General features: G+C 41.1%; 1 protein-coding gene across 1 annotated transcript; it reads right to left on the minus strand.

Moving 5' to 3' along the window:
- Positions 1-9314: 9314 nt before the first annotated feature.
- On the minus strand, positions 9315-17462 carry LOC148100020 (isoaspartyl peptidase/L-asparaginase-like). Its single transcript, XM_087850400.1, has 6 exons — positions 17252-17462; positions 16565-16707; positions 16095-16249; positions 15424-15545; positions 13101-13211; positions 9315-10226 (listed from the first exon to the last, which is right to left on the minus strand). The coding sequence occupies exons 1-6, from the start codon at positions 17445-17447 to the stop codon at positions 10021-10023; spliced, it is 933 nt and encodes a 310-aa protein (XP_087706526.1). The 5' UTR covers positions 17448-17462; the 3' UTR covers positions 9315-10020.
- Between the last annotated feature and the right edge of the window lie 6345 nt (positions 17463-23807).

The raw sequence follows: 23807 nt of genomic DNA on the forward strand, positions 1-23807 counted from the left end.
CCCCCCCCCCCCCCCCCCCCCCCCAATATTAGAATTCACCTTGCATTTTCAGGAAATAAGAAGCAAGTACCTTGTAACTAACCTATAGATTGTATTATCTGTCAGGAACAGGAGGAAAGACCCAACTTTTGAAATTGCTTATGTGGCCACATTTTTGACAGCTGGAACATAAAGAACACATTGTGTAACTGTTGTGTAGAACAAGTCCTTAAGACCCTCACGGTTCAAATTGTATTTTCATTGCCTTGGGTTTAGAAGCAGTATTTCAAAAGGTGCACTGATGCAAATTTGACAGGGATTTGCCACAGAGAAACATAATGTCAGTAGTTACTGCAGGCATATTGGATAGAGCGTTTTGATTGGCCCAATAAATTCAAACTTATTTTCCATTGGTAGAATTGTCTTCAGCAGACAAATGATCAGGGCAGCTGGAGTTTTTGACGACTTTAAGAGTCATCTTTTGTGAATAGATGATCAGAACAAAAACGATATACCTCTCCCACATTTCAACTCATCTGGACTAATTTAATGTCTCTGTTTTTCGGCTGTATCATTTATCAGTAAAATTACAATTTGTTCAAACACAACAGCCACCTTTCCTACACAAACTTTCCCCAAATGGCAAACAGAAGTGGTGGTGGAGTTGCTGTTTATGTGAAAAGTGACATTCAAGTGCATGAAAAACGGTGCATCCATAATGTAACTGACCTTGAATTTCTGGCTTTAAAGGCTGAAGCACCAGTCAGTGCACTGATTGCAGTTGTGTACAGACCTCCAGACTACACTCTGAGGCCATTCCTGAAAAACCTAGTAGGCTTATTTGACTCATTAGAGATCATGGACTGTCATCCCATCATAGTTTGTGGTGATTTTAATGAGAATGTTTTATCCAGTGCAAACAAACCAATCCTGGAGCTGTTTGAGTCTAGGGGATACGCACAGGTCATCACTGCCCCTACCACAGAGAAGAACACACTGCTTGACCTAATTTTTATTTCTAAAATAGAACTATTGTAATATTTGCTGCCAGTTCTGCTGTCCTCTTGGCCAACTTACTCTTACAAAAGACATTTTTAATGTTAATTAGATTTTTTTAACTGCATAAATAAAGGTTATATAAAAGTCACTGCCAAAATCTGATTGCGGCTTCTACCTTGTTACACGAATGTTGTTTGTGGCTCAAGATGACTTTATGTCATCCATATGGGATGCATTTGACATATGTTTCACATATTATAGCCCAACAAGTTACATATAGCAGTTTAAATACGAGCAATCAGTTTTTGGCAAATACTGGAAATCAGTTTCTGGCAGACAATCACTTTTTGGCACAACACCAGCACCGCTGTTCTTTCACCTTTCCCTAAACAGGAAAGTAAACTAAATTTTTCTTTTTTGTATATATTTAAGTTTGATATTCTTAATATTTTGAACTCTTGTTTCTTTTTTTAATGATACGTTTATCCTTTGTGTCGTTGAATGTTAGAGGTCTCAGGGATAATGTTAAAAGAAAAGCAATGTTTATGTTTATCAAAGGGCTAAAAGCGAATTGCGCCTTACTACAAGAAACTCATTCAAGTGACGCTGATGCCACCTTCTGGTCAAATCAGTGGGGTGAAAAAATCCTCTTCAGCCACGGATCCAACCACTCTGCTGGAGTAGCTCTCTGTTTCTACCGATGTCCAGGGAAGGTCGTGACTTTTCAGGCTGATAATTCAGGACACTGGCTGGCAGTTGTATTGAATATTGATGGTTCATTTCTGATTCTAGTAAATGTTTATGGGTACTCCTCTGTAACTCTAAATAAGCTCATGCTGGAAAAAATAACAGATGTCCTTTCCTTTTTTTTTTTTTTGCCTGTCCCATTTGGTTCTTTAGCCGTCAGAATTGTTGTCTGAAGACCAACAAGGATACCCAATGGATTTATTTTGCCAAATGGATCATCATGGCATTGCCGTATTGGTCCATTTGATCGACCTTTTATTTTATTATTTATTTTATTTTATTTTCAGTTGTTACAGATGGGACAGACATGAGTGAGGGATAGGAAAGGGAGAAAGAAAGAGGAAGGAAAAGAAAAACAGAAGGGGAGAGGGACAGTGAGAAAGGGGGGGGAAAAAAAATATCTCCGGGATCACCTGTTGAGAGAAAAAGAATAGAAAACAAGCAAAAAAAACTAAACAAAGCAACATACTAAACACAACACCATCACATTAATCTAGCTAAGTGTAAACAGCAGTAAATACTAAATATTGAATGTTGTTGTGCAGCACGCAGGACAGACAGCGCACAATGTGCTTTGAAGTAGCAGCCAAGAAAGGTGTGATTTAAGTCTACGAACAGTGAACACCCGTGTGCACACCTGTGTGGATCAGCGCACTTGTATTCAAATGGTTTCCCCATGTAATGGTCTGCAAGAGGATGTAGAGAGTCATAGCCCTGTCCCCCAGGGCATGAAGCAGGCATGGAGGAGATCCAGGCCCCAGACATCCAGAGGCCCCAGAGTGCAAGAGCCCAAGGAGGACCACTGGAGGGGCATCCGTGCCACCTTCATGGGAAGGGCTGAGGATCCCCAGAGGAGGGGTCACCCAGTAGCCACCGGGCAGAAGCTAGAGGGGGCTGCACCGGCGTGCCCACCGGCTCTGCCGGCAGCCAGCTGTGCCAGAGTGAACCGAGCCGCAGGCACAGAGGCCGGAGGCCCGAGGGCCCCCCGCGCCCCGGAAGAGGCCTGACCGAGCAACAGGCGCCAGGCCCTGCCAAGTAGCCACCGGGAGTGAGCTGGTAGATACCTGAGCACCCAGCCCCGGACACCAAGAACCAACAATGCACCGACCCCTGAGGGCATCAGTCACCGGCAGGGAGTGTGGTGAGGGGAGATAGGCCTCCACACTTGGAGGGCCTGGGAGTTCCCAGAGAGGTGGAGTCTAAGACCCGACCTGTCATATAGACACAGACAAACAGGCACACACAGAAACAGGCATGCATTCCCACCCTCATGCACACATATACAAACACTCAGCACTCACCCAACGTAGGCATAAACGTAAATGGACATGTACACACAATCACACTCCCCAAACATACTCTATACCCCGGGTCCAGGTACCCTCGCCCCCAGAGGGGGAAACGGCACCCAGACCCAAGAGATGTTACCCTTCCCTCCGCGGTGGAGGCAAGCAGACCGCCCCAGGCTCCGCAGCAGCAGGGAGGCCAATCGGACAGCCAGCATCTCTTCCCAGCCCCCCCGCCCCGATGGCTAGTAGAGAACGGGGGTGTGTTAAGACCCCATACCTCCCTCCTCCCGCTCAAGTGTAGTGTTGCTGCGTGTTGCTCTAAAGTGTATTTAAAACAAGGGAGAGCATGGTGCTGCAGCAGGTGTTAGCACGGCCCCTCCCGAGAACCCTCAATGTCTACATGGATTTAAAATTGAGAGGTGGGCACCGGCGCCAGAGGTAGGTTTGAATACACAGACCGTCTACTGGACGCCGTTAACATCAAGGCCCTATATATATATATATATATATATATATATATATATATATATATATATATATATATATATTAGGGGTGCAACGATACTCGTATCGATATTGAACCGTTCGATACAGTGCTTTCGGTTTGGTACGCATATGTATCGAACAATACAACATTTTTAATTTATTTTATCAACTTTCCTTCTGACGGTGCTGTCTGTGTTGAGCGCTCAGTGGATCTGCGCTCGACAGTGCAGCCTAGGCGGAGTAGTCGAACACAGATTCACTGAGCGCAGGGCAAGCTAGCTAGACAGAAGTTAAGCTCGTTGCAACATGGCAAATTGAACCTCCCCCACCCTCATTCAGATCTGGCGTCTGGAACTATTTTGGTCTTCATGTGACGTATGACCCTGAAGGTAAGCGCATCATGGACTAAAGTAAAACAGTATGTCAGATGTGCCACGCAATGCTCAATTACATGAGTGGGAACTAGTGTGTTAGCGCAGTTAGCTCGTTAATGTGTTGATGCTGTCCAGCCCCACACACGGGGCAATCCGCGGTAGCTCGTTAACGGAGATTTGCCGTGTTGTGGCGTTAACCTCATTTCAGATTAAGGCTGACAGCACTAGTGGGAACACAACGAATATGACTGCACATTTACCCGATAGCATCCTAGTGCAAAGACAAGTGGAAGCAGACAAAAACAACAAGCACGCATGCTACAAACTTTACCCGAGTCATTTAGACAGCCGTTAGCACATGATTCTCCTTATGGGGACCTGATATGTTTAGTATGCTGCTGAGAGTATACCCCAGAAGAAGCGTATAGTATAGCTTTTATTTTGGAAAGAGACATTTCTCTGTAATAAACTCTCTTTTCCAAAGATGAGTGATTCCTCAATCAGATACAGGGCTCGCAAAATCGCTAGCCCGACGTCCCGGGGCTAGCGATTTTTCCAGTCGGGCTGCCCTGCTCTGCTCGTCGGCCTATCGTAGGAAGGAAAAATATATGTCAATGCTTTTGCATTCTTTCGGAAATGTAGCTGGGTAATTATGTCAGTGTGAACCACTGTCAATATGTGACATAATTGAAATCGCGTTTGAATTTGCGCTTGTTTTTTGCTTTCACTTTGCAATCGCGTGAACTGTGTATAGAGAGCGACAGCACTGATTGGTGAGTGATGATAATTTGCGCACCAATTCCTCTGACATCGTCTTATCAATCGTTAGCTTACTATGCAAACATGACAAGTGAAATCTCCCGCAGCTTAAACATGTGAGAGGTTGATCGCGCAGAGAATCGCTGAGCGTTATGTGAGTGCGTGTGTAAAAGCAGCAGGATATATATTTTAGTTTAATTCGCTGTCAAAATAAAAAACGCGCACAAGATAAGAAGTTGCAACGTGTGTTTGCGTACATAAGATTTTCAGGAGGAGGACAGACATTTGTTTAGAACTCTTAAAGATGTCGAAGAAGCTCCTTTAAGCAATTACTTTGGTGTTCCTCCACCTCCAAAGAAATGTCAGGAGTCCGAACCACAAAAGAAGCGCGTATTCTCGGAAAAGTGGTTGCAGGAGGTGAGCTGGCTTCAAACAAATGATGAACGCACAGAGAGGTGGTGCAGAATGTGCTGTGAAAATTTAATAAATGACAAATTAATAAAAAGGCATGAACATTTTTTTGTGTATCGAAAAAATATCGAACCGTGACACCAAAGTATCGAACCGAACCGAACCGTGAATTTTGTGTATCGTTGCACCCCTAATATATATATATATATATATATATATATATATATATATATATATATATATATACATATATATGTGTGTGTGTTATGAGAGTGTAAGTAATGTGGATGTCTAAGTTGTGAGATAAAATTGAGGCACAGGTGGCCAGAAGAGGACAGAGGGGGGGAGAATGTCTCCCCTGCACCCTGGTGACACACCCGCACCCCAAGGCCCTACCTGTGTGGGTGGGTGTGGTGGAGTGGGAAGAGGGAGGTAGCCGGGGATGGGGAGGAAAAGAAGGGAGGGGAGGATGTCCCTCCGTAGGGCCAGCTCCCCCGCTGACCCCAGTAGGCACCCCCGTCCTCTGGTATCCACCAAGGCAAGGGAGCCCAGGCCCATCCAGACCGGGGCCTACGGCAGCAGCACCGCCAAGCCCCACAGGACCCGGGGCAGGATGCCAGAACAGATGTCCTTTCCGAGTATAAACTTTTATACCACAGAGACCATGTATTACTAGGTGGTGACTTTAATCTTGTTCCAAATGAATGGCAGGATAGAAATCCTCCTAGATACAGTATTAACCCAACCACAGATCTAATCTGGACATATTATTACCATTTGGTTTAATCCAAGAGAATTGAGTAACTCCAGGCTTTTTCTCTCTCCGTATATCACTTAAATTGTTTGAATCAATGAACTTTGTTAGAATTGGATTCCACTGATTAATACTTTTTGTGTGTGACCTGATGCTGTCAGGCAGCATTCGGCGTCACAGCCAGACTGCAGAACAGGACTACGGTACAACTGGCTGTGGCTGCACTTTACCACAAGGCTTCTGTTTCGGGGGGAGATTGATGCATATTTCTTCATTACAGCCTTACTAGAGATTCAATGCCTTCACAACAATTTTTTGCCTTCACAAAAAAAAAAAAAAAAAAAAAAAAAAAGATCTGTGGTTGGGCTCGACTTTACTATATAGATATGCCTGTGGACAGTATGTTCAAAATAGTACAGGCACAACATAGCTATTAATCATAAAACATCTCAAGTTATTTGAAAATTCTGAGGACAAAGAACACACAAACACACAGTGCCTCAGTGATTCACAGAACTGTTTCACAGATCACAGAACTATATCAGGGTGTCACTTCGCAGGCAGCAATGTAGATAAAAATAATGAAATCCTGTTCCCCAAACAAGTACAAGAACCACAGAATAGGTTAAATATATAAATAAAATATAATCAATTAGAAACAGTAGCACATCAACATAAAAGTATATAAACATAAAGCTGGAGCCTGAGGACAGTGTGTCCAAAAGCACAACATAGCTATTAATTACAAAACACCTCAAGTTATTTGAAAATTCTGAGGACAAAGAACACACAAGCACACAGTGCCTCAGTGATTCACAAAAGTATATCACAGAACTACATCAGGGTGTCTCATGCAGCACTTTCAGTGGGGTTGCATAGTTTATTTGACTCCTGATACCTGGCATCTTTTAGCTTTCACCAGCTCATCAATATCAGGCTTCACATCCTGAGCGGCAGCTAACTTCAGGATGTGATTCAAGTGCCTGTGCGTGAGCCTTGAGCGCAGTTTTGTTTTATTTATGCTCATTACAGAGAAAACTTGCTCACAAAGATACGTGGTTCCGAACATGCACAACAGTTTTGCAGCGAGGGCTTTGGGTTAACCTGGCAAGAGATTCTGATAGAATGTGTTCAAGCCAGCTGCGGCAAATTTGCCCTTCAAATCCGAGTCACACTGCAAGTCTATTATTTCAAGTTGGATCCTGACGGGCAGATCAAAGGGATTCACGGTGAACGGCGAGCAAAAAACATTGAAGTCTTTCTCCAGTTCACCAAAAATCTGAAATCGTTGCTCAAACTCTAGTAACAGTCCCGGTATTTTATCTTCAAACCGCTTCATATCCAGTGTTGGGTAAGTTACTTTAAAATAGAAACTTAGTTACATTACTAGTTACTTCTATTAAAAGTAACTCAGTTACTTCAAGTTACTCGTTACTTTCAAAGTAACTAGTTACTAGGGAAAGTAACTTTGGTTTTACTCAGAATTCTCTTGTTAATGTGTTGCTTCCATAACTTCTCAGTCTTCTAGCTTGCTTACTTGCCACAAGTGCACTGTGCCACCTACCAATAGAAAGAAAAAAATAATGTGCATATTTCCATGAGAGAAATCCCACGCCTGGACCGTCGTTGACCGCTACCATGATTCTAGCCTACGTCACAGCGTCAGGTGCGCTTTTTACATCCAACACAAAAACTGCAGTTGTGGTGCTTTCGATTGTACTCAGAACTCTAGAGGCCCGCCATTATAGGAAAAATCATAAAGCCTTTGAATGAAAACAAACACTGTTGTGACAGTGATGTTCACTGTTTTGATGGTATATATGTATCAATCTATCAATCGTTTGTTGCAAGATTCAGATAATTATTTTTTAAAAGCCAGACATTTTAAATGAGAATAAGAAAGAAAAGTATTTCTTTGTGCCCCCCTCTCCCTGTTAATGCTCTACCTGGCCCCCCTGGCAAAACTTTGCTAGATCCGCACCTGCACAGTTACCAGCTGTCAGCTATGTAAAAAAGGATCCTGGGGTTATTTGTCTCTCAGAAACAGTTCATAACTTCCTTTCAACTCATTCTCCATCACCTGTTCAGCTCTGATGATTCAGTAAGGACATCTCCTGGTTTCATCTTCATGTTTCCCTCTCACCAGATAACCAAACCGATATCATGACCATCAGCTTTTTTGCAGCTGTGGCTCCAGCAAACATCAGCTGATATTAGAAATTAATATTAAATAAATTCTAACAACAGCTGATCAAGCTTAAAGGTGCTGCTGTTGTTTAGGGCGACATCGGCTGGTTTCCTCTTTCTGGCGCAAAGTGGGCGATAAACAAACAAGAATGCCGATCAGCTGATCATTGATCAGTTTTCATGATGGAAGTAGAAACAGGAGAGGGAGGGGAGAGAATGAAAGAAGAAGAGGCAGCTGTGCAGCAAACACAGAATAACTCCAGCTTTGTGCCTTTTTCAATGTAGCCGAATTACGGGACAAACTGTTCCTTTTCACCTCAATAAGAAACGCGTAATATTTTCTCTGGATACCAGACGGGACGGTTGGCAACTCTAATAACTTATGAACAAAATAAAGTTCAACATCAGTAACATCATAGCACCCACCCAGCTGTATAGAAACTCCGTCATGCTAGCTAGTACGCAGTACAGAAAAAGTCAGAATAACGAAAATAAACTCCACCTAAACTTGGTTTCTATCTGACCCAGATAGACTGCAGGTCATAACTTCTTACCTGAAGTTCAGTTCACACTTGGACCGGCGGCCGCCTCGGGTCTCTTTTCCTTCTCCTCCACCTGCTGGCCTCCAACACTTGCTAATGTTACTGAATCTGTGGAAGCTCCGCGATAGCCACCACATGAAATAACGAGTAACGACCCTATCTAAATCCCAATAACGACTAACGCGTTCCTGATTTTGGCATAATAACTAGTTACCGTGCCCGTTACCACAATAATAACGTAGTTACTGTAACGCGTTACTTAATAACGCGTTAGTCCCAACACTGCTTAGCAGTAACAATTAGGGGCCGGAATGTTAGCGCCATTTATAGTTATTACATGTTTTATTTTGAAAAGCCTGAAAAGGATATGGTGCTTTTTTTGTGAAAGGTTTGTGAGAAATAAAACAAGCGAATGGCGGAGCGACACAATGGTTTTACCGTCGTTGTTGCACAAACCGACGCATAAAACAGCCTCTTGTCCATCCAGACTCTTATTTTAGATATAAGAGAAATAGAGAACTCCAAGAAGAAACAAAGATAGCCATTACAATCAGTATTAACAATCATTATGTGATCAGCAGCTCTTCACAGACACTGGGTCAGTTCATCCGCCAGCACATTTAACACACATAAAGCAGCAAGGCAGCAGTTCTCTATAAAATGTTCACAATACTTGATTGCACAACGTCATCAAAGAGCAGATTAGTGGAAGCTGAAGCGGTTCAGTAATTTACACTGACATCACATTAACACAAAAACGGTAAAAATAAAACATCTGAAGATCACATTCACAAATATTTCGATTCAGTTTATTTAAAATCCCCACACCACATTTTCAGTTTCCGATTTATTTTGCAGTGATTGCCATTCAAACATTCAAAATGACATTCATTTGAAAAAATCTCACGAAAAATCTTTTTTTCAATCAAGAAATGTAAACAACTCTGTAATTTTATTCTTAAGAAATGAGATCAAATGAATGGCTTGGAGTTCTTAAGTCCTGTACAGGACCTACGGGACTCGTGTCCACTTTGCTTCCTGCACAGACTCACTCGAAACCTGAACTTAATGAACATACAATAAAAGAACGTTCATGGGTATTCACGGTTACGGTCTGGACTTGGTTCCTGGTACAATGCTGCCAAAAACAATCATTTACACATGACTTACTGGTGATTTTGAACTTATTGCTTAATACCATTTATCCTAAATAAAGCCCTTGCTAGGCCTGATGTGATTGCTAACATACAAGCACTAAGGCAATGTTAAGACTGCATTAAAGGAGTTTTAAGAGTGTAATCTGAAATTAGTTCCAGCCTAGAATTCATAGGCTCTGTAAGCCTTTGCAGATAAAAACATTTTGTGTTATAACTTTGTGTTTTAATCAAATGCACAATGACCATCTATCTTAGCACCTGGATAAACTTGTACTGAATTTCTTTTGTTGTCCAAGTAGTATCAAATTCTCCCTTAAAAATGATGAACAACATCCATCAGTTGATGCTTTGGGTGAAGTTTTCTCCAGAGAACTGGCCATAGTGCATAATATCCCTCTGGGCTGCAGCCCACGACATGTAGTTGCTGCTGAAGCGGGCAGCCCAGTGGCCCTGAGGATCCACTGTCACTACCCCGCCTAGCCCCCCAAGTCTGGACTGCATGCAGGCCAGGCCCAAGTCACTGGCATCTTCTACCGACCGACCTGACAAAAGAGACACAAGAAACAGCACTTTAACTCTTTTTGTTTTAATTTAACAGTCTGGAGAGAGGCTCATTGTTACAGTTAGCATTTGTCCTAAAGTCAAAACTTGGTTACAGGAAGAAAACAAGAAGAGCTTTACTGGGATAATTGGTATACTGCTACAGTGAAGGGCAAATCAAGGAAAAACAAACAAAAACCTAGGTCCAAATAGCTTCCAGGACCCCAGAAACAGTGCGTGCAAGTCCCATGGGTAAAAAGGCTTAGTCGCGGCTCCTCTGAGGAGTTTTAGTTTTTTTCTGGATGTAAATAAATCAAATATGAGAGCTGAAGCTGTGTGTGGCAAAGTGTTACCAACCTCGCATCTGGTTCTCAACCCCCTCAGCCACAGTGGCTCAGATTTGTGTGTGTGTGTACATGTTTAGACATCTTTGTGAGGACAGAAAATTGGCATGCTACTATACTTTCGGGGAACAACAGTCACTCACGGGGACAAAATGCCCATCCCCACAAGTCTGAAGGCATTTTTTAAGCTCAAAGTGTGGTTCTAGTGTCTCTTCAGCACTGTAGCCAGGCTGACAAAAAGTCAGAGCTCTTTTGAGCCAACCATCCCTTTAACGTTAACTAGTAATGACTTCATGAACTCCTTCACAAATAAAATTTTTATCATTAGAGAAAAAATTACCAATAATCATCCCACAGATCTAATATTATCTACAGCTACTCTTATTGATGTTAAGTTAGACTCTTTTTCTCCAATTGACCTTTCTGAGTTAACTTCAATAATTACTTCCTCCAAACCATCAACGTGTCTTTTAGACCCCATTCCTACAAAACTGCTCAAAGAAGTCCTGCCATTAATTAATTCTTCGATCTTAAATATGATCAACCTATCTCTAATAATTGGCTATGTACCACAGGCCTTCAAGCTGGCTGTAGTTAAACCTTTACTCAAAAAGCATCTCTAGACCCAGCAGTCTTAGCTAATTATAGGCCAATCTCCAACCTTCCTTTCATATCAAACATCCTTGAAAGAGTAGTTGTCAAACAGCTAACAGATCATCTGCAGAGGAATGGCTTATTTGAAGAGTTTCAGTCAGGTTTCAGAGTTCATCACAGCACAGAAACAGCTTTAGTGAAGGTTACAAATGATCTTCTTATGGCCTCTGACAGTGGACTCATCTCTGTGCTTGTCCTGCTAGACCTTAGTGCAGCATTCGATACTGTTGACCATAATATCCTATTAGAGCGATTAGAACATGCTGTAGGTATTACAGGTACTGCACTGCAGTGGTTTGTATCATATCTATCTAATAGACTCCAATTTGTGCATGTAAATGGAGAGTCCTCTTCACACACTGAGGTTAATTATGGAGTTCCACAGGGTTCAGTGCTAGGACCAATTCTGTTTACATTATACATGCTTCCCTTAGGCAGCATCATTAGAAGACATAGCATACATTTTCACTGCTATGCAGATGACACCCAGCTCTATCTGTCCATGAAGCCAGATAACACACACCAATTAGTTAGACTGCAGGAATGTCTTATAGACATAAAGACCTGGATGGCCACTAACTTTCTGCTTCTTAACTCAGATAAAACTGAGGTTATTGTACTTGGCCCTGAAAATCTTAGAAATATGGTATCTAACCAGATTCTTACTCTGGATGGCATTACCTTGGCCTCCAGTAACACTGTGAGGAACCTTGGAGTCATTTTTGACCAGGATATGTCCTTCAACGCACATATTAAACAAATATGTAAGACTGCGTTCTTCCATTTGCGCAACATCTCTAAAGTTAGAAATATCCTGTCTCAGAGTGACGCTGAAAAACTAGTTCATGCATTTATTACTTCCGGGCTGGACTACTGTAATTCATTATTATCAGGATGTCCAAAAAACTCACTGAAAAGCCTTCAGCTAATCCAAAATGCTGCAGCAAGAGTACTGACAGGGACTAGAAAGAGAGAGCATATTTCTCCTGTTTTGGCTTCCCTTCATTGGCTTCCTGTTAAATCCAGAATTGAATTCAAAATCCTGCTCCTCACATACAAGGTCTTAAATAATCAGGCCCCATCTTATCTTAATGACCTTGTAGTACCATATTACCCTATTAGAGCACTTCGCTCTCGCTCCGCAGGCCTACTTGTTGTTCCTAGAGTATTTAAAAGTAGAATGGGAGGGAGAGCCTTCAGTTTTCAGGCCCCTCTTCTGTGGAACCAGCTTCCAGTTTGGATTCGGGAGACAGACACTATCTCTACTTTTAAGATTAAGCTTAAAACTTTCCTTTTTGCTAAAGCATATAGTTAGGGCTGGACCAGGTGACCCTGAATCCTCCCTTAGTTATGCTGCAATAGATGTAGGCTGCCGGGGGATTCCCATGATGCATTGAGTTTCTCCTTTCCAGTCACCTTTCTCACTCACTATGTGTTAATAGACTTCTCTGCATTGAATCATACTTGTTATTAATCTCTGTCTCTCTTCCACAGCATGTCTTTTATCCTGTCTTCCTTCTCTCACCCCAACCAGTCGCAGCAGATGGCCGCCCCTCCCTGAGCCTGGTTCTGCCGGAGGTTTCTTCCTGTTAAAAGGGAGTTTTTCCTTCCCACTGTCGCCAAAGTGCTTGCTCATAGGGGGTCATATGATTGTTGGGTTTTTCTCTGTATCTATGAAGCGCCTTGAGGTGACTTTTGTTGTGATTTGGCGCTATATAAATAAAATTGAATTGAATTGAATTGAATTGGGTTATAACTAGGTTATGGTTAGGCATTCATTTTTGATGGTTAGGGTCAGGGTAAGTGCTAGGGAAAGCATTATGTCAATGAGATGTATTTACTAAGATATGAAAACAAGTGTGTGTGTGTGTGTGTTACCTTGCTCCATGTGGAACAGGATGAGTCTGGCCAGTGTAATCTTCATGATGGTCTCACCGTGACCTGTGGTGGACACTGCTCCTGACTGGTTGTCAGCATACCCTCCAGACCCTGACAAAGACAAAATATTTCAGCCATCCTGCACAGCTTACTGAGCTGTTCTCTGGATCTTCCTGCAGCTATAAGCAGGTTTGGAAGCTTTATGAAAACACTAGCAACACCCAGAGGCAGCCCTGGGAGAACAGATTTTAGCCGTGTCTTTAATGATAAACTGACAGATGGCTAATGCTGCTGTTGTGTAGTCACATTTCTAATAATTGAACGGCTAATGTTATTATGTGCACCAGCCGAGCATCATAACATTTATGATGACTTTAATATTTTGATGTTGTGAAACAGGAGCTTTACTGACCTCCCAAAATGCCTTATAAGGACCAGGGAGGTGTGTTCTGCTGCTAGTGAGAGGCGGGGCTATGAACGTTGTGTGAAGCAGCTGGAGAAGGTGCAGATGGCATTGCTTGTATCAACACTATTGCAGAGAAGTATCTAATTTGTAATTGTTTGCATAGATTAGTATCGGAGTATAGATTCTGTGTGTGCCATCTCCCTCCCCTCACCCCAAACCGCAGATAGCCGCCCCTCCTTAGCCTTGTTCTGCTAGAAGCTTCTTCCTGTTAAAAGGAAGATTTTTCTTTCCACTATAACCACGTCCTCACTCATAGGGTTCTTCTGATTGTTGGGGTTTTCTCTGTATTATCGTAGGGTCTTTACCTTACAATATGAACTGTTGTTGTGATTTGGGATTATACAAATAAAACTGAATTGAATAAAATTGATAACCCTACTCAGTGCATATGCTGCCTACACTAGCTATGGTACTTAAAAAATAAAACAAAAACAAGTACTATTGTGTTATCAGAGCTTCATGTCTAATTCTTTCCATTAATATCTGTTCTGATGTTTGATTAATGGAAAAATGTATTTTCAGAGATACCATGACCACTTCTTGAACACCTGAACAATTCTTCACCAATAGACTGTGCAAGCTTAGCCTTTTATGAGGGTAAACTTGTTGAAATTGTTTGTTGCTGATGTAACATACAGTTTATGGCACAACCTTACTTACATTCATTTGAGTCTGATCTCCCCACTGAGTTTGCAGTTTTGGTGCCATTTGGAACATTTGAATGTAATTATTTGGCAAATATTATGGCCGTTTGTGCAACATTGTCGCAGTTGAAACACTAAATGCATTGAGCAAGCCACATGGGTGACACATGGGTGTCAGACTGAATATATCTGTCTTTTATATACAGTTTATCTACATGCCACCTTGTATGTTCTTGAAACAGCATTTGGACATTTAATACTGTCAATAAAGAGGCTCTGCTATGAAATGTTGAAGATGTTGTTATTAAAAACATTTTTTGAAGTCTCATCTGCACATGGATGCAGTTACACATTTATTTCGCTAGATGGAAGACTAAGGCTTTCCCTTAAATTTGCTTGAACTGAACCACAGCAGGCAGCAACACTGTTGTGATTCAGACTTTTGGTTGCTGTAATCAAATGAATGAAATAAGTTCCAGTTCCTTTTGCAAAGCAGCCCACTGCTTTAAAACTTTGATTCTGCACATTTGTCTCTTCAATCAATGTTCTGCACTAGTTTTGCAGACAGTCTTTTTTTTTTTTAATTCAAGCATTTGTTTCAAAAAATACTCCTGTCACTCATTTATTGATAGTGACAGATTAGATGGGATTGACGCAACTACCAAAAGCAAGTGGCTGCTATTTACCAAACTAGACTAGGATTTAGCCACTGATATCACAGCATACACCTATGTTTAAATACAATTTAGGTCAGAGGTTTTTTTCCTGCTGCTGTCTAACAAAACATTCTTAGGTAACCTAGAATTGAATCAAATATTAACCATACTCCCATTGTTCACTAAATAACAGGCTTGTACACTAAATGTACAAGCGTGTACATACTTATACTTATAGAATATTCATAACATACTTCATACCGTGTACATTATAACATACCATAATAGACCCATTTTTGTAATATACTTATCTGTATTATTGCTAATATATATTGTAATATATCTATATCACGGTTAAAGCACTTCTGGATGGATGCAAACTGCATTTCGTTGCCCTGTACCTGTGCATGTGCAATGACAATAAAGTTGAATTCTATTCTATTCTATTCTATTCTAATAACTATTCATTTAAGACTGGCTAAAGGTTAAAAGCTCAGTGAAGACTCAAAATTGATTACAACTGCATGTAAATAATTACCAGGCATGTGTGAACTGACCTATGATGGGGGTGTCACCCACCCGACCTTCCATCTGGTTCAGCATCCCACCAGTGGAAGTTGCACAGGCTAAGTTGCCCTCTAAGTCAACTGCTACTGCACCAACCGTTCCTGCCTTCCCCCTACAAAAGAGAGCAGAGCAGCAGAACATGTCTGAGAGCTCTAGTTCTACTTTGTTCTGTTTTGTTTTTTCCTCTCCGCCTGTCAAATACACTCAGCGGCCACTTCATTAGGTACTCGTTTAACTGCTCAACACCAACGTCTATGCAGTTTTCTGCAGACTGGTAAAAAGGACTGGAAAAGCTCTGCTTCTCTAAGATGTTTGTTTTTTAAATACCCAATCATTTTGCTGACCCGCTGTTAATTTACCCAATTAGTTGCCAAATATTCCTTTTCAGTCTTTTTTTAAAATTCAAAGTGAGATAACATCTTTCTGGGTTTGTGTAAGTCCTGCAAAGACTCGCTTCTTCCCTTTATCTACACTAAGAGACGTGAGTGAAGGAAGTCAGGGTCCACATTATGCAACACAGTGAGCTTATGGATCAGTGCGTGCACGGCAGAGATGTCTATTGATCGGTTACATACTAAAAGGGCTCATTTCATTTCTGGATATTACTTTAAAAAAAATAAAAATAAATAATGCTAGCAAGCTTAAAACTGTTGTGTCTCACATTTGGCACTCCACAGGGTTGGCATCAGGTGCAAGGTTCTTCCTCCAGCGCATGCGGGAATACTCAGTGATGAGGGACTCCTGGGGGACCTCCTCGATCCCCATGGATCGAGCAAACTGATTAGCACCTTCGGCTGTCAGACACGCGTGACTGGTCTGAAGCAAAGATCAAAGTTCACACTGTAAACAGTTACAGAGCACATTTGAAATACTGTGCTTCGTCCAGACTATACTAATGGTTTCAGTTCAAGCATATAGAATTTTGTTCTTATCGGAAGAAGGAATCATAGCTACAGCTGTCAACAGGCTGTAATCAGCACCTTTAGCTACATTGATAGATAAAGGTGCTGATGAAGGCAGAAAGGTCCTGTAGGTGTCCATTGTGTATTTACAGATAAAAATCCACAGCGGTCTCCACACATGCATGATTCCACACAGTTCCTGCAGTTCAGTCAGGAGAAACATGCATACCTTGTCCATAACAAGTCTTGCTAGCTGGATGGGGTTAGCTATGTTGCGTACTGCGGACACTGCTCCGCTTGCAAGTGTTTTGCCATCCATCACGACAGCGTCCATCTCCACCTCACCTTTGATGTTCAGCACTGACCCACAACCTAAAATATGATTTGAGAAATGATGCAGCTCCAAGAATCTTTAGTGTCCTGCAGTGACATATGGTCTGTTAGTGTTTCTTAGGTGATCAGAGCTACACGCAGCAGGTTTACTCAACAGCTAAACTGTTTGTTTCTTCTCATCCGAACAAATTCTTATTGACTGCTTTACTTTCACAGAAGAGATACCACAACATCAGTGAAATATATAAAATCAAATAATTAAGAAAAATTTGTGTGGTATATTGGTCATATTTTTTTTTTGTGCAGTTGAATTTGAATTTGATTCCTTGTGCAATCCAATATTTACAATTTTCTTACACCATCTCAGTGTCCAAAAAAACAAAAAAGGTAATATAATCATTTCTCTCTGTTTATAGTGTCATATATATATATATATACACATATACATACATATACACATATGTATATATATATATATATATATATATATATATACATATGTGTATATGTATATATACACATATACATACATATACATACATATACATATACATATATAAAAAATTCTGAGTTTCTCCATTACCTGCATTGAAGGCAGGGTTATTCTCCATCTGGCTCACAGCCTCCACCACAGCATCCATGCTGCTGCCCCCTCCCTTGAGGATAGCGTACCCTGCCCGCACTGCTGCACAAACCCCTGAAATGGCCAGTTCCATCCGCTCCTTTGGGACAAACCCTGCCCCTCCATGCACCACCACCACTGGCAAGAGGTCAGTCATCTGGCAAGAAGCGTCACTCAAATAATATCTGGTGAGTCTTTCAGCACAAACAAGATATTTTTAATGCACACACATACACAAACACACACACACACACACACACGGGTTATGTTAAGCAACAGGTATAAAAAGGCCAACATGTCCTTTTACAAAATAAGACTGCAGCACAAACACTGCTTAACAGATGATAAAAAAGCACAAATATTCTGGACTTCTGTTAAGAAACAAACAAAGAAATAAACAAAACAAAACAAAAAAAATTATACCTAAATGTGGCAGATCCCCAGGTAACTCAGAGTTTGATGAGCCAAGAAATGAGAACAAATGGGTATGTTGTGCAAGTAAAAGTGCTTGCGGACCTGAAGGTGAATGGGGTCAAACTCCAGAAATTCAAAAACATTATCTCCAACTGGTAAATCATTTGCATGTTTTGGTCAAGAGCTTCTCTTTAACAGCAAGGTTGTTTTCTTGTTTTGTTTTGTTTTTTATGCCAGCATATGCCAGTTCTATGGGAATCCCCCATTTTGGTGCAAAAATAGGATTTTAAGCCTGTCAAACTCAGCTTTCATTGCAGAATCAACTAAGCCCAGCCCTACACCACGCCATCATGGTCTCAAATCATGCATGGCACGGAAGTTATCACATGTCCAGGCCCGTCTGAAGTTTGCCAGTAACCATCTGGATAATCCAGAGGAAGCATGGGAGAAAGTCATGTGGTCATATGAGACCATGGTAATTTTTGGTTTTTATGGGCCCATGTTTTTTTGTTGTTGTTTTTTTTTCCGTAACGGTATAAACAATGAAAGGTGGAGGATTGGCCAGATGCTGGCAGATGTGTAAAAATAACTCAGTTGTTTGGTGGTGGCTATGGAGGAGCTTCCACAGATTCAGTAAAATTAGCAAGTGGTGGACTCTCTGTGTTGTGATTTACCATCCCCTGAAATATAATAAGACTTTCATTAACAATTTTGCTGACCTTTTAGCATCTCTTTATTAGTGTGAATGCTTGAAAAGTATTGTTCTTCGAATCTTTATTCTATTTTATTCCGTACGTTTTTTGCCGTCTATCTCCTTCAAAACCGTTCAACTTAGAAAAACCATTCAAACACCATTAGATTCCTCTTCTTTTGGACATGACTGCTTCTATTTTTCTCATTTTTAACATTTATATTTTTAAAATTATTCAACTCTATTCAACAAAAATTTCCCATGTATTTCAATGGAGAGACCCTTCAAATTCTCATTCAACTTACTCCTCTTTAAACTGTATCTATTTCCACATGCATTGACGTAGAGCCTTCATTCAAACTTTAAAACGAAGACAAGATATTCAACTATTCAACTTGTATTTATGTAGCCGTTTCAGAGTTTATAATGGGTGTGTATGGGACGGACTGTTGGCGCTAGAGTGAGACAGCTTAACTGGTAGAGTGAAAGGAGAAAAGAAATTAATCTTAAAATTTTCTCTTTAAACTGCTGCTGTGTCCACGGCGTTTGCTGTACAGGTATGATTTTACCCTCAAATGTAGCCATCGCTGTCCTCTTTCATCCAATTTGTTTATTATTGTAATAGGTGTTATGGTTCTTTCATAAATGTCATCAATGCACAGCCTCCTCCCTCCAACTCTTCCATAGACTCCAATGTTAAAATGGCTCAGAAAGTTTGTTTGAAAATCAGAAGTACAGGCTGTCTTTACACTGTCATTACGTCCGTATAATAAACTCCACAGGCATGAAAACTGAGAATTTGGTAGACTAGACATTGCTGCCACTCACGGTGAAAGAATTTTGTCAATACGACCTGTACTTTTCATTTGGGAATGATTTGTTTCGGGCTGACGTTTCTGTTCATTTTAAGCAGCAGAAGTGAGGTGCATGTCTGTGTGCGTGTGTATGGAGCCATTGGGTGCAGTCACTATAGCAACCAGGCTCACACAGTGTTGCCAACTCCTCAGTAAGGAAAATCGCTATTGGCTGTCCTAAAAGTCGCTAGAAGTCGCTAAATGACGTCATCACCTAATTTGCATAATTGGTCATGCTAATGTAATTGTAACCTATGTTGTTGGAGAGAGAAATAACATCGTTGAAGAGACATAAAGTGAGTAAAAAACGTCCTAAATGCATTTAGAGTTTATTTAGAACTACAAATTAAATTTCTTTTAGCAATTATTGTTTTTTTAATGTCACAATTCCAACCCTGCTCCTTTACCCGGGCTTGGACCGGCAAAAGTGACCCGAAATAGGCACTCTGGTGGAGTTAGTTTGTGTGTGTGTGTTTATAAGTAGTTTTAAACCTTGTGATCCACAAAACAGCATAAGAATAAAAGAGTAAAAGAAGAACTGACTGCGTTACAGCACCCGCTGCTTGTTGAGAGTAAAAGCGATATGCGCTTTCACGTCTTTTTTTAGCGACTTTTTTTTAGAAAAAAAGTCGCTGTATCAGGGACATTAGCAACATTGGAATCTCTGACCATTTCCCAGTCATCTTTGATGCTGAGTTATGCAAAATGGACCAGGACTTTGAGGGTCCTCGACGTCTTGTGTGCATAATCAATCCTGCGACTGTGGCTGAATTTTCGGCTGCTTTCTCTAAATCTGTTCTTCCTGACATTAATCGTTCTACACCCTCTCCAGTTGATGATTTTGCTAACTCCTTCCTCTCTACATGCTCTTCTTTACTGGACGTTGTGGCCCCTGAAGCTGCCCTCAACCATGGTTAAATGAGTCTTTACGTGCTCTACGACGCATTTGCCGCCAAGTTGAAAGACGGTGGAAAAAAGATAAGCTCCAGCTGTCTTTTGACATCCTTCGCAGGACCCGCCTGGAATTCTAGAAATCTGTTAGGTTGGCTAAGGCAGGTTTCCTGTCGGCTGTCATTACGGATAACAGTCACAATCCACATTTTTTATTTAAAACCTTTGACTCATTGATTAATCCCTGTCCTGTAACGCCTAGACTGACTTCCTTAGCTCTTTGTGAATGATTTTTAAATCATTTTACAGGCAGAATCTTATCGCTACGTTCACACTGCAGGTCTTAATGCTCAATTCCGATTTTTTGATCAAATCCGATTTTTTTGTCTGCTTGTTCACACTACGAATAAAATGTGACAGCAAACGCTCTCTAGTGTGAACGTTCAAAGCGGCCCGCATGCGCAAAACAAGACGTCACACACAACGCGCTCTGTTTAGACCCAGAGCAAACAATATTGTTTGACTGATGGCTGTTAATTTAAAGACTTCAGACTATATGTTTCCCAATTTTTGCTTTAAGTTATTTTGTTATTTACATAATAATGTAGATAACCTAATAGTGATCCTTATTGCTGTTTTAGAGGAGCGGTGCTTCAAAGGATAGTTGCAGATTTCTGTCAGAATTATACAGTACAAATAAAATGTTCACGTTTCTCCAACATTGTCTTCCCAACAGTTTCACTGACATCTACACTGGATGGCCACGAAGCGTTCGCGATGTCTTCTCGGGGGCTACTCCGGCACTGATAATTGGCGTCTAGACGCGTCTAGATTTGGATTCTGGCATCTAGATTGACACAAGACAGTTTTCTTGTGTCTTGTGACGTAAAAGATGGATTTAATGCGACCTGACCATTCACACAGCAGTCGCTTTCTAAAACATCGGATATGTATCGGATTCAGTACCACATACCAAAGTGACCCAGATCGGATTTGAAAATATCGGATTTGTGCCGTTCACACTGTCATACCATGATCGGATATGGGTCGCATGGGTCAAAAAAAATCAGAATTGATGCGCTTTCGCCTGCAGTGTGAACGTAGCCCCGTCTCGAAAGGGGAATATTTATTTGAATATCTATCGTGCATTTTTAAAATACAATTCACACACTCGAATTGCTGGCTTAATGCTTCCAGGACCTATCTGAAGGCGCACATGGGTCATATGACAATGCCCTATTTACGCGACTCCATAATAGTGATGTGCGATACAACTGATTTCCTTTCCGATTCGATACCAAGTAATATTCAGGGTGGTATCGACGATACTGATCCGATATTAACCGATATTAACTGATACTTTGTACAAAAACTTATTTTATTTATTGTATCTCAAATTATAGCGTCATAATGATTACAGGACATCAGATTACTTGTTCTTATCACTTAATAATGCAGAGTTCATCATTTAGAAATAAAAAAACTGAAGTTCCTATTTGAACACCTTGGCTGCCTGCAGCACTAAAGGACTCCGTGAGAGACGTCTGTCTCGCCCTAGCAGGACCTGTCCCTGTCCTCCTCTTCAGTTCGCCTCAACATACGCTCGACATATTCTGTGATATGATTTACTCTGAGGCGTTTGACAAGGTTAGTGATGTTGCCACAACCATACATGCCAACCCTCCCGATTTTTCTGGGAGAATCCCGGAGCCACCATTCTCCCGAATTTCTCCCGATTTTCCACCCGGACAACAAAATTGAAAAACCATATCGCAGAATTCATAGCGCGGCCCAGCCAATTCCAGTTTCCAACAATGGCGGCAGCGACTTAGTTTTAATATTACTCTTATTTCTCTTTCTGGGTCGCAAAAAAACTTTTAACATATTTTCAGGTGAGAATGTAGCTGTGTAAACTTCAAATATCTGAGCCGACTGACACATCGTCTTCAAACCCCTGTGGTCTTTCACTACTCGGGTTAAACATGATATATAAGTCACTTTGATAACTTAAAAATGTTATTGTTTGGCTTTTTCAGTGTTTTTTATGTGTTCGTGAGTAAATCGGTTTGGCTGAGATTAAAGTTATTAGATTAGATTAAATTAAATTTAACTTTATTAATCCCTCGAGAGGGTTCCTCCGGGGTTTTCACACAGCTGAATAAACGTCAAACAGAAAATGATTAAACAGAAGAGTTTACGCCAGCGCCCGGCTATATTTTAGATAGCAAGGAGCAGACGGCAGAGTTTCACTCCACCGAGGGAGCTCATGACGTACTACCCGGCTTTCTTTAGACCGCGAAGGCCGGGTCCTCAGGTGGAAGCAGCCTCTGAATTTGGACACCCCCCCCAAACAGGTCTTTTGAATGTCTCCCTAGTATGGCCACAACACCTCACTCTTGGAGCACTTTTTTGCCACATGTGTCGCAAACCACAGCTGTGTCCCAATTCAGGGGCTGCACGCTTGAAGTACGCGCACTACGTGTACTACGTACGGTGCGTACTATAAGTACAAGAAGTGCGGAAGTGAGAGGCTTGTGAAATGGGACGGTCTCGCCTTCGTCGCGCTGTTCAGGTTGCCTAGCAACCATGATACTAACCGCGAGAAACGTTACATACAGCTTTGTGTGACAGAAATGAAGGAGAAAAAATGTTTTGTTGGTCATTCATTTTTGTCATGACATCACTGTGATTAGTTGAGTATCTGAGGCTGAGACCACAGGACTGTAAAACATGATTGTTGGGCTTCATTTCTGTACTGAACAGTCATTTCAAGATTAGTCAGTAAATAACAATTAGCTAATGTTGTTCATGAGACTAAAATTATCTCACTGTGGTAATGTAAATATAATATGGACAATATTATATGTATTGTCAGATTATTATGATATATATTACAGGATATATTACAGCAGTGAGCTTGAACTCTGGGTCAAAGATTCAAGTTGCATTTATTTATATTTCCTATCACCTTAAATCTTCACTCAAAGACAAGTATCTTTGACAGTGTATATATAGAGGTATTATATATGAGACAAATATTGTTTTTTTTAATATGTTGGCATTACTACATTTGGCTCAATGCTTACATATATGTGTAAAAACAAAATGTACGAGCTGTGAAAACTGTTTCTGATAGAATGAAGAGTAGACTGATATATTAAATATTCCTTTATTGGGTGAGAAAATCACACCATGTCATAACTGCTTCAGGTCATACAGAATAGATATCAGAGCCTTAAACAGGCTGACTTCTGCTAAATGAGTCAAACTGGGCAGAGTAGAGGCTTTAAAACCAAGTTAACGCTGATGTAGTACAAACATCACTAATGTCCAGTGTTGGGGAGTAACGGAATACATGTACCGCCGTTACGTATTTAAAATACAAAATATGAGTAACTGTATTCCGTTACAGTTACCGTTTAAAAAGGTGGTATTTAGAATACAGTTACTTTGTTGAAATAAATGGTGGATAAACGGTGGTATTTTTCCTGTTTCCTGTTTCATATTGTGGCGGGTCAGGCCTGTTTGGGTGTTGTTTGACAGCTATGTTCTGTTGTTCCAGGCGGCAGCGTTACGGTTGCCATGGTGACGCACTCTCTCTGCGACTGTGTGTTTCCTGGGTGAGAGAGCGCCTTTTTGTTGTTGTGCTAAGCCTAAAGAATGTAGC

This window comes from Neolamprologus brichardi, chromosome 13 (genome assembly GCF_056152115.1).
Source record: "Neolamprologus brichardi isolate AB-2024 chromosome 13, ASM5615211v1, whole genome shotgun sequence".
NCBI classification, from domain to species: domain Eukaryota; kingdom Metazoa; phylum Chordata; class Actinopteri; order Cichliformes; family Cichlidae; genus Neolamprologus; species Neolamprologus brichardi.

Bases quoted from the DNA above. Each gene is read 5' to 3' on its own strand.
- LOC148100020 (XM_087850400.1), bottom strand. From the start codon at position 17,447: ATGACTGACCTCTTGCCAGTGGTGGTGGTGCATGGAGGGGCAGGGTTT. The intron at 16,250-16,564 runs GTATGCATGTTT...TCTTTGCTTCAG, and splicing joins CAAGACTTGTTATGGACAAG to ACCAGTCACGCGTGTCTGAC. The intron at 15,546-16,094 runs GTGAGACACAAC...TCTCTTTTGTAG, and splicing joins AACCCTGTGGAGTGCCAAAT to GGGGAAGGCAGGAACGGTTG.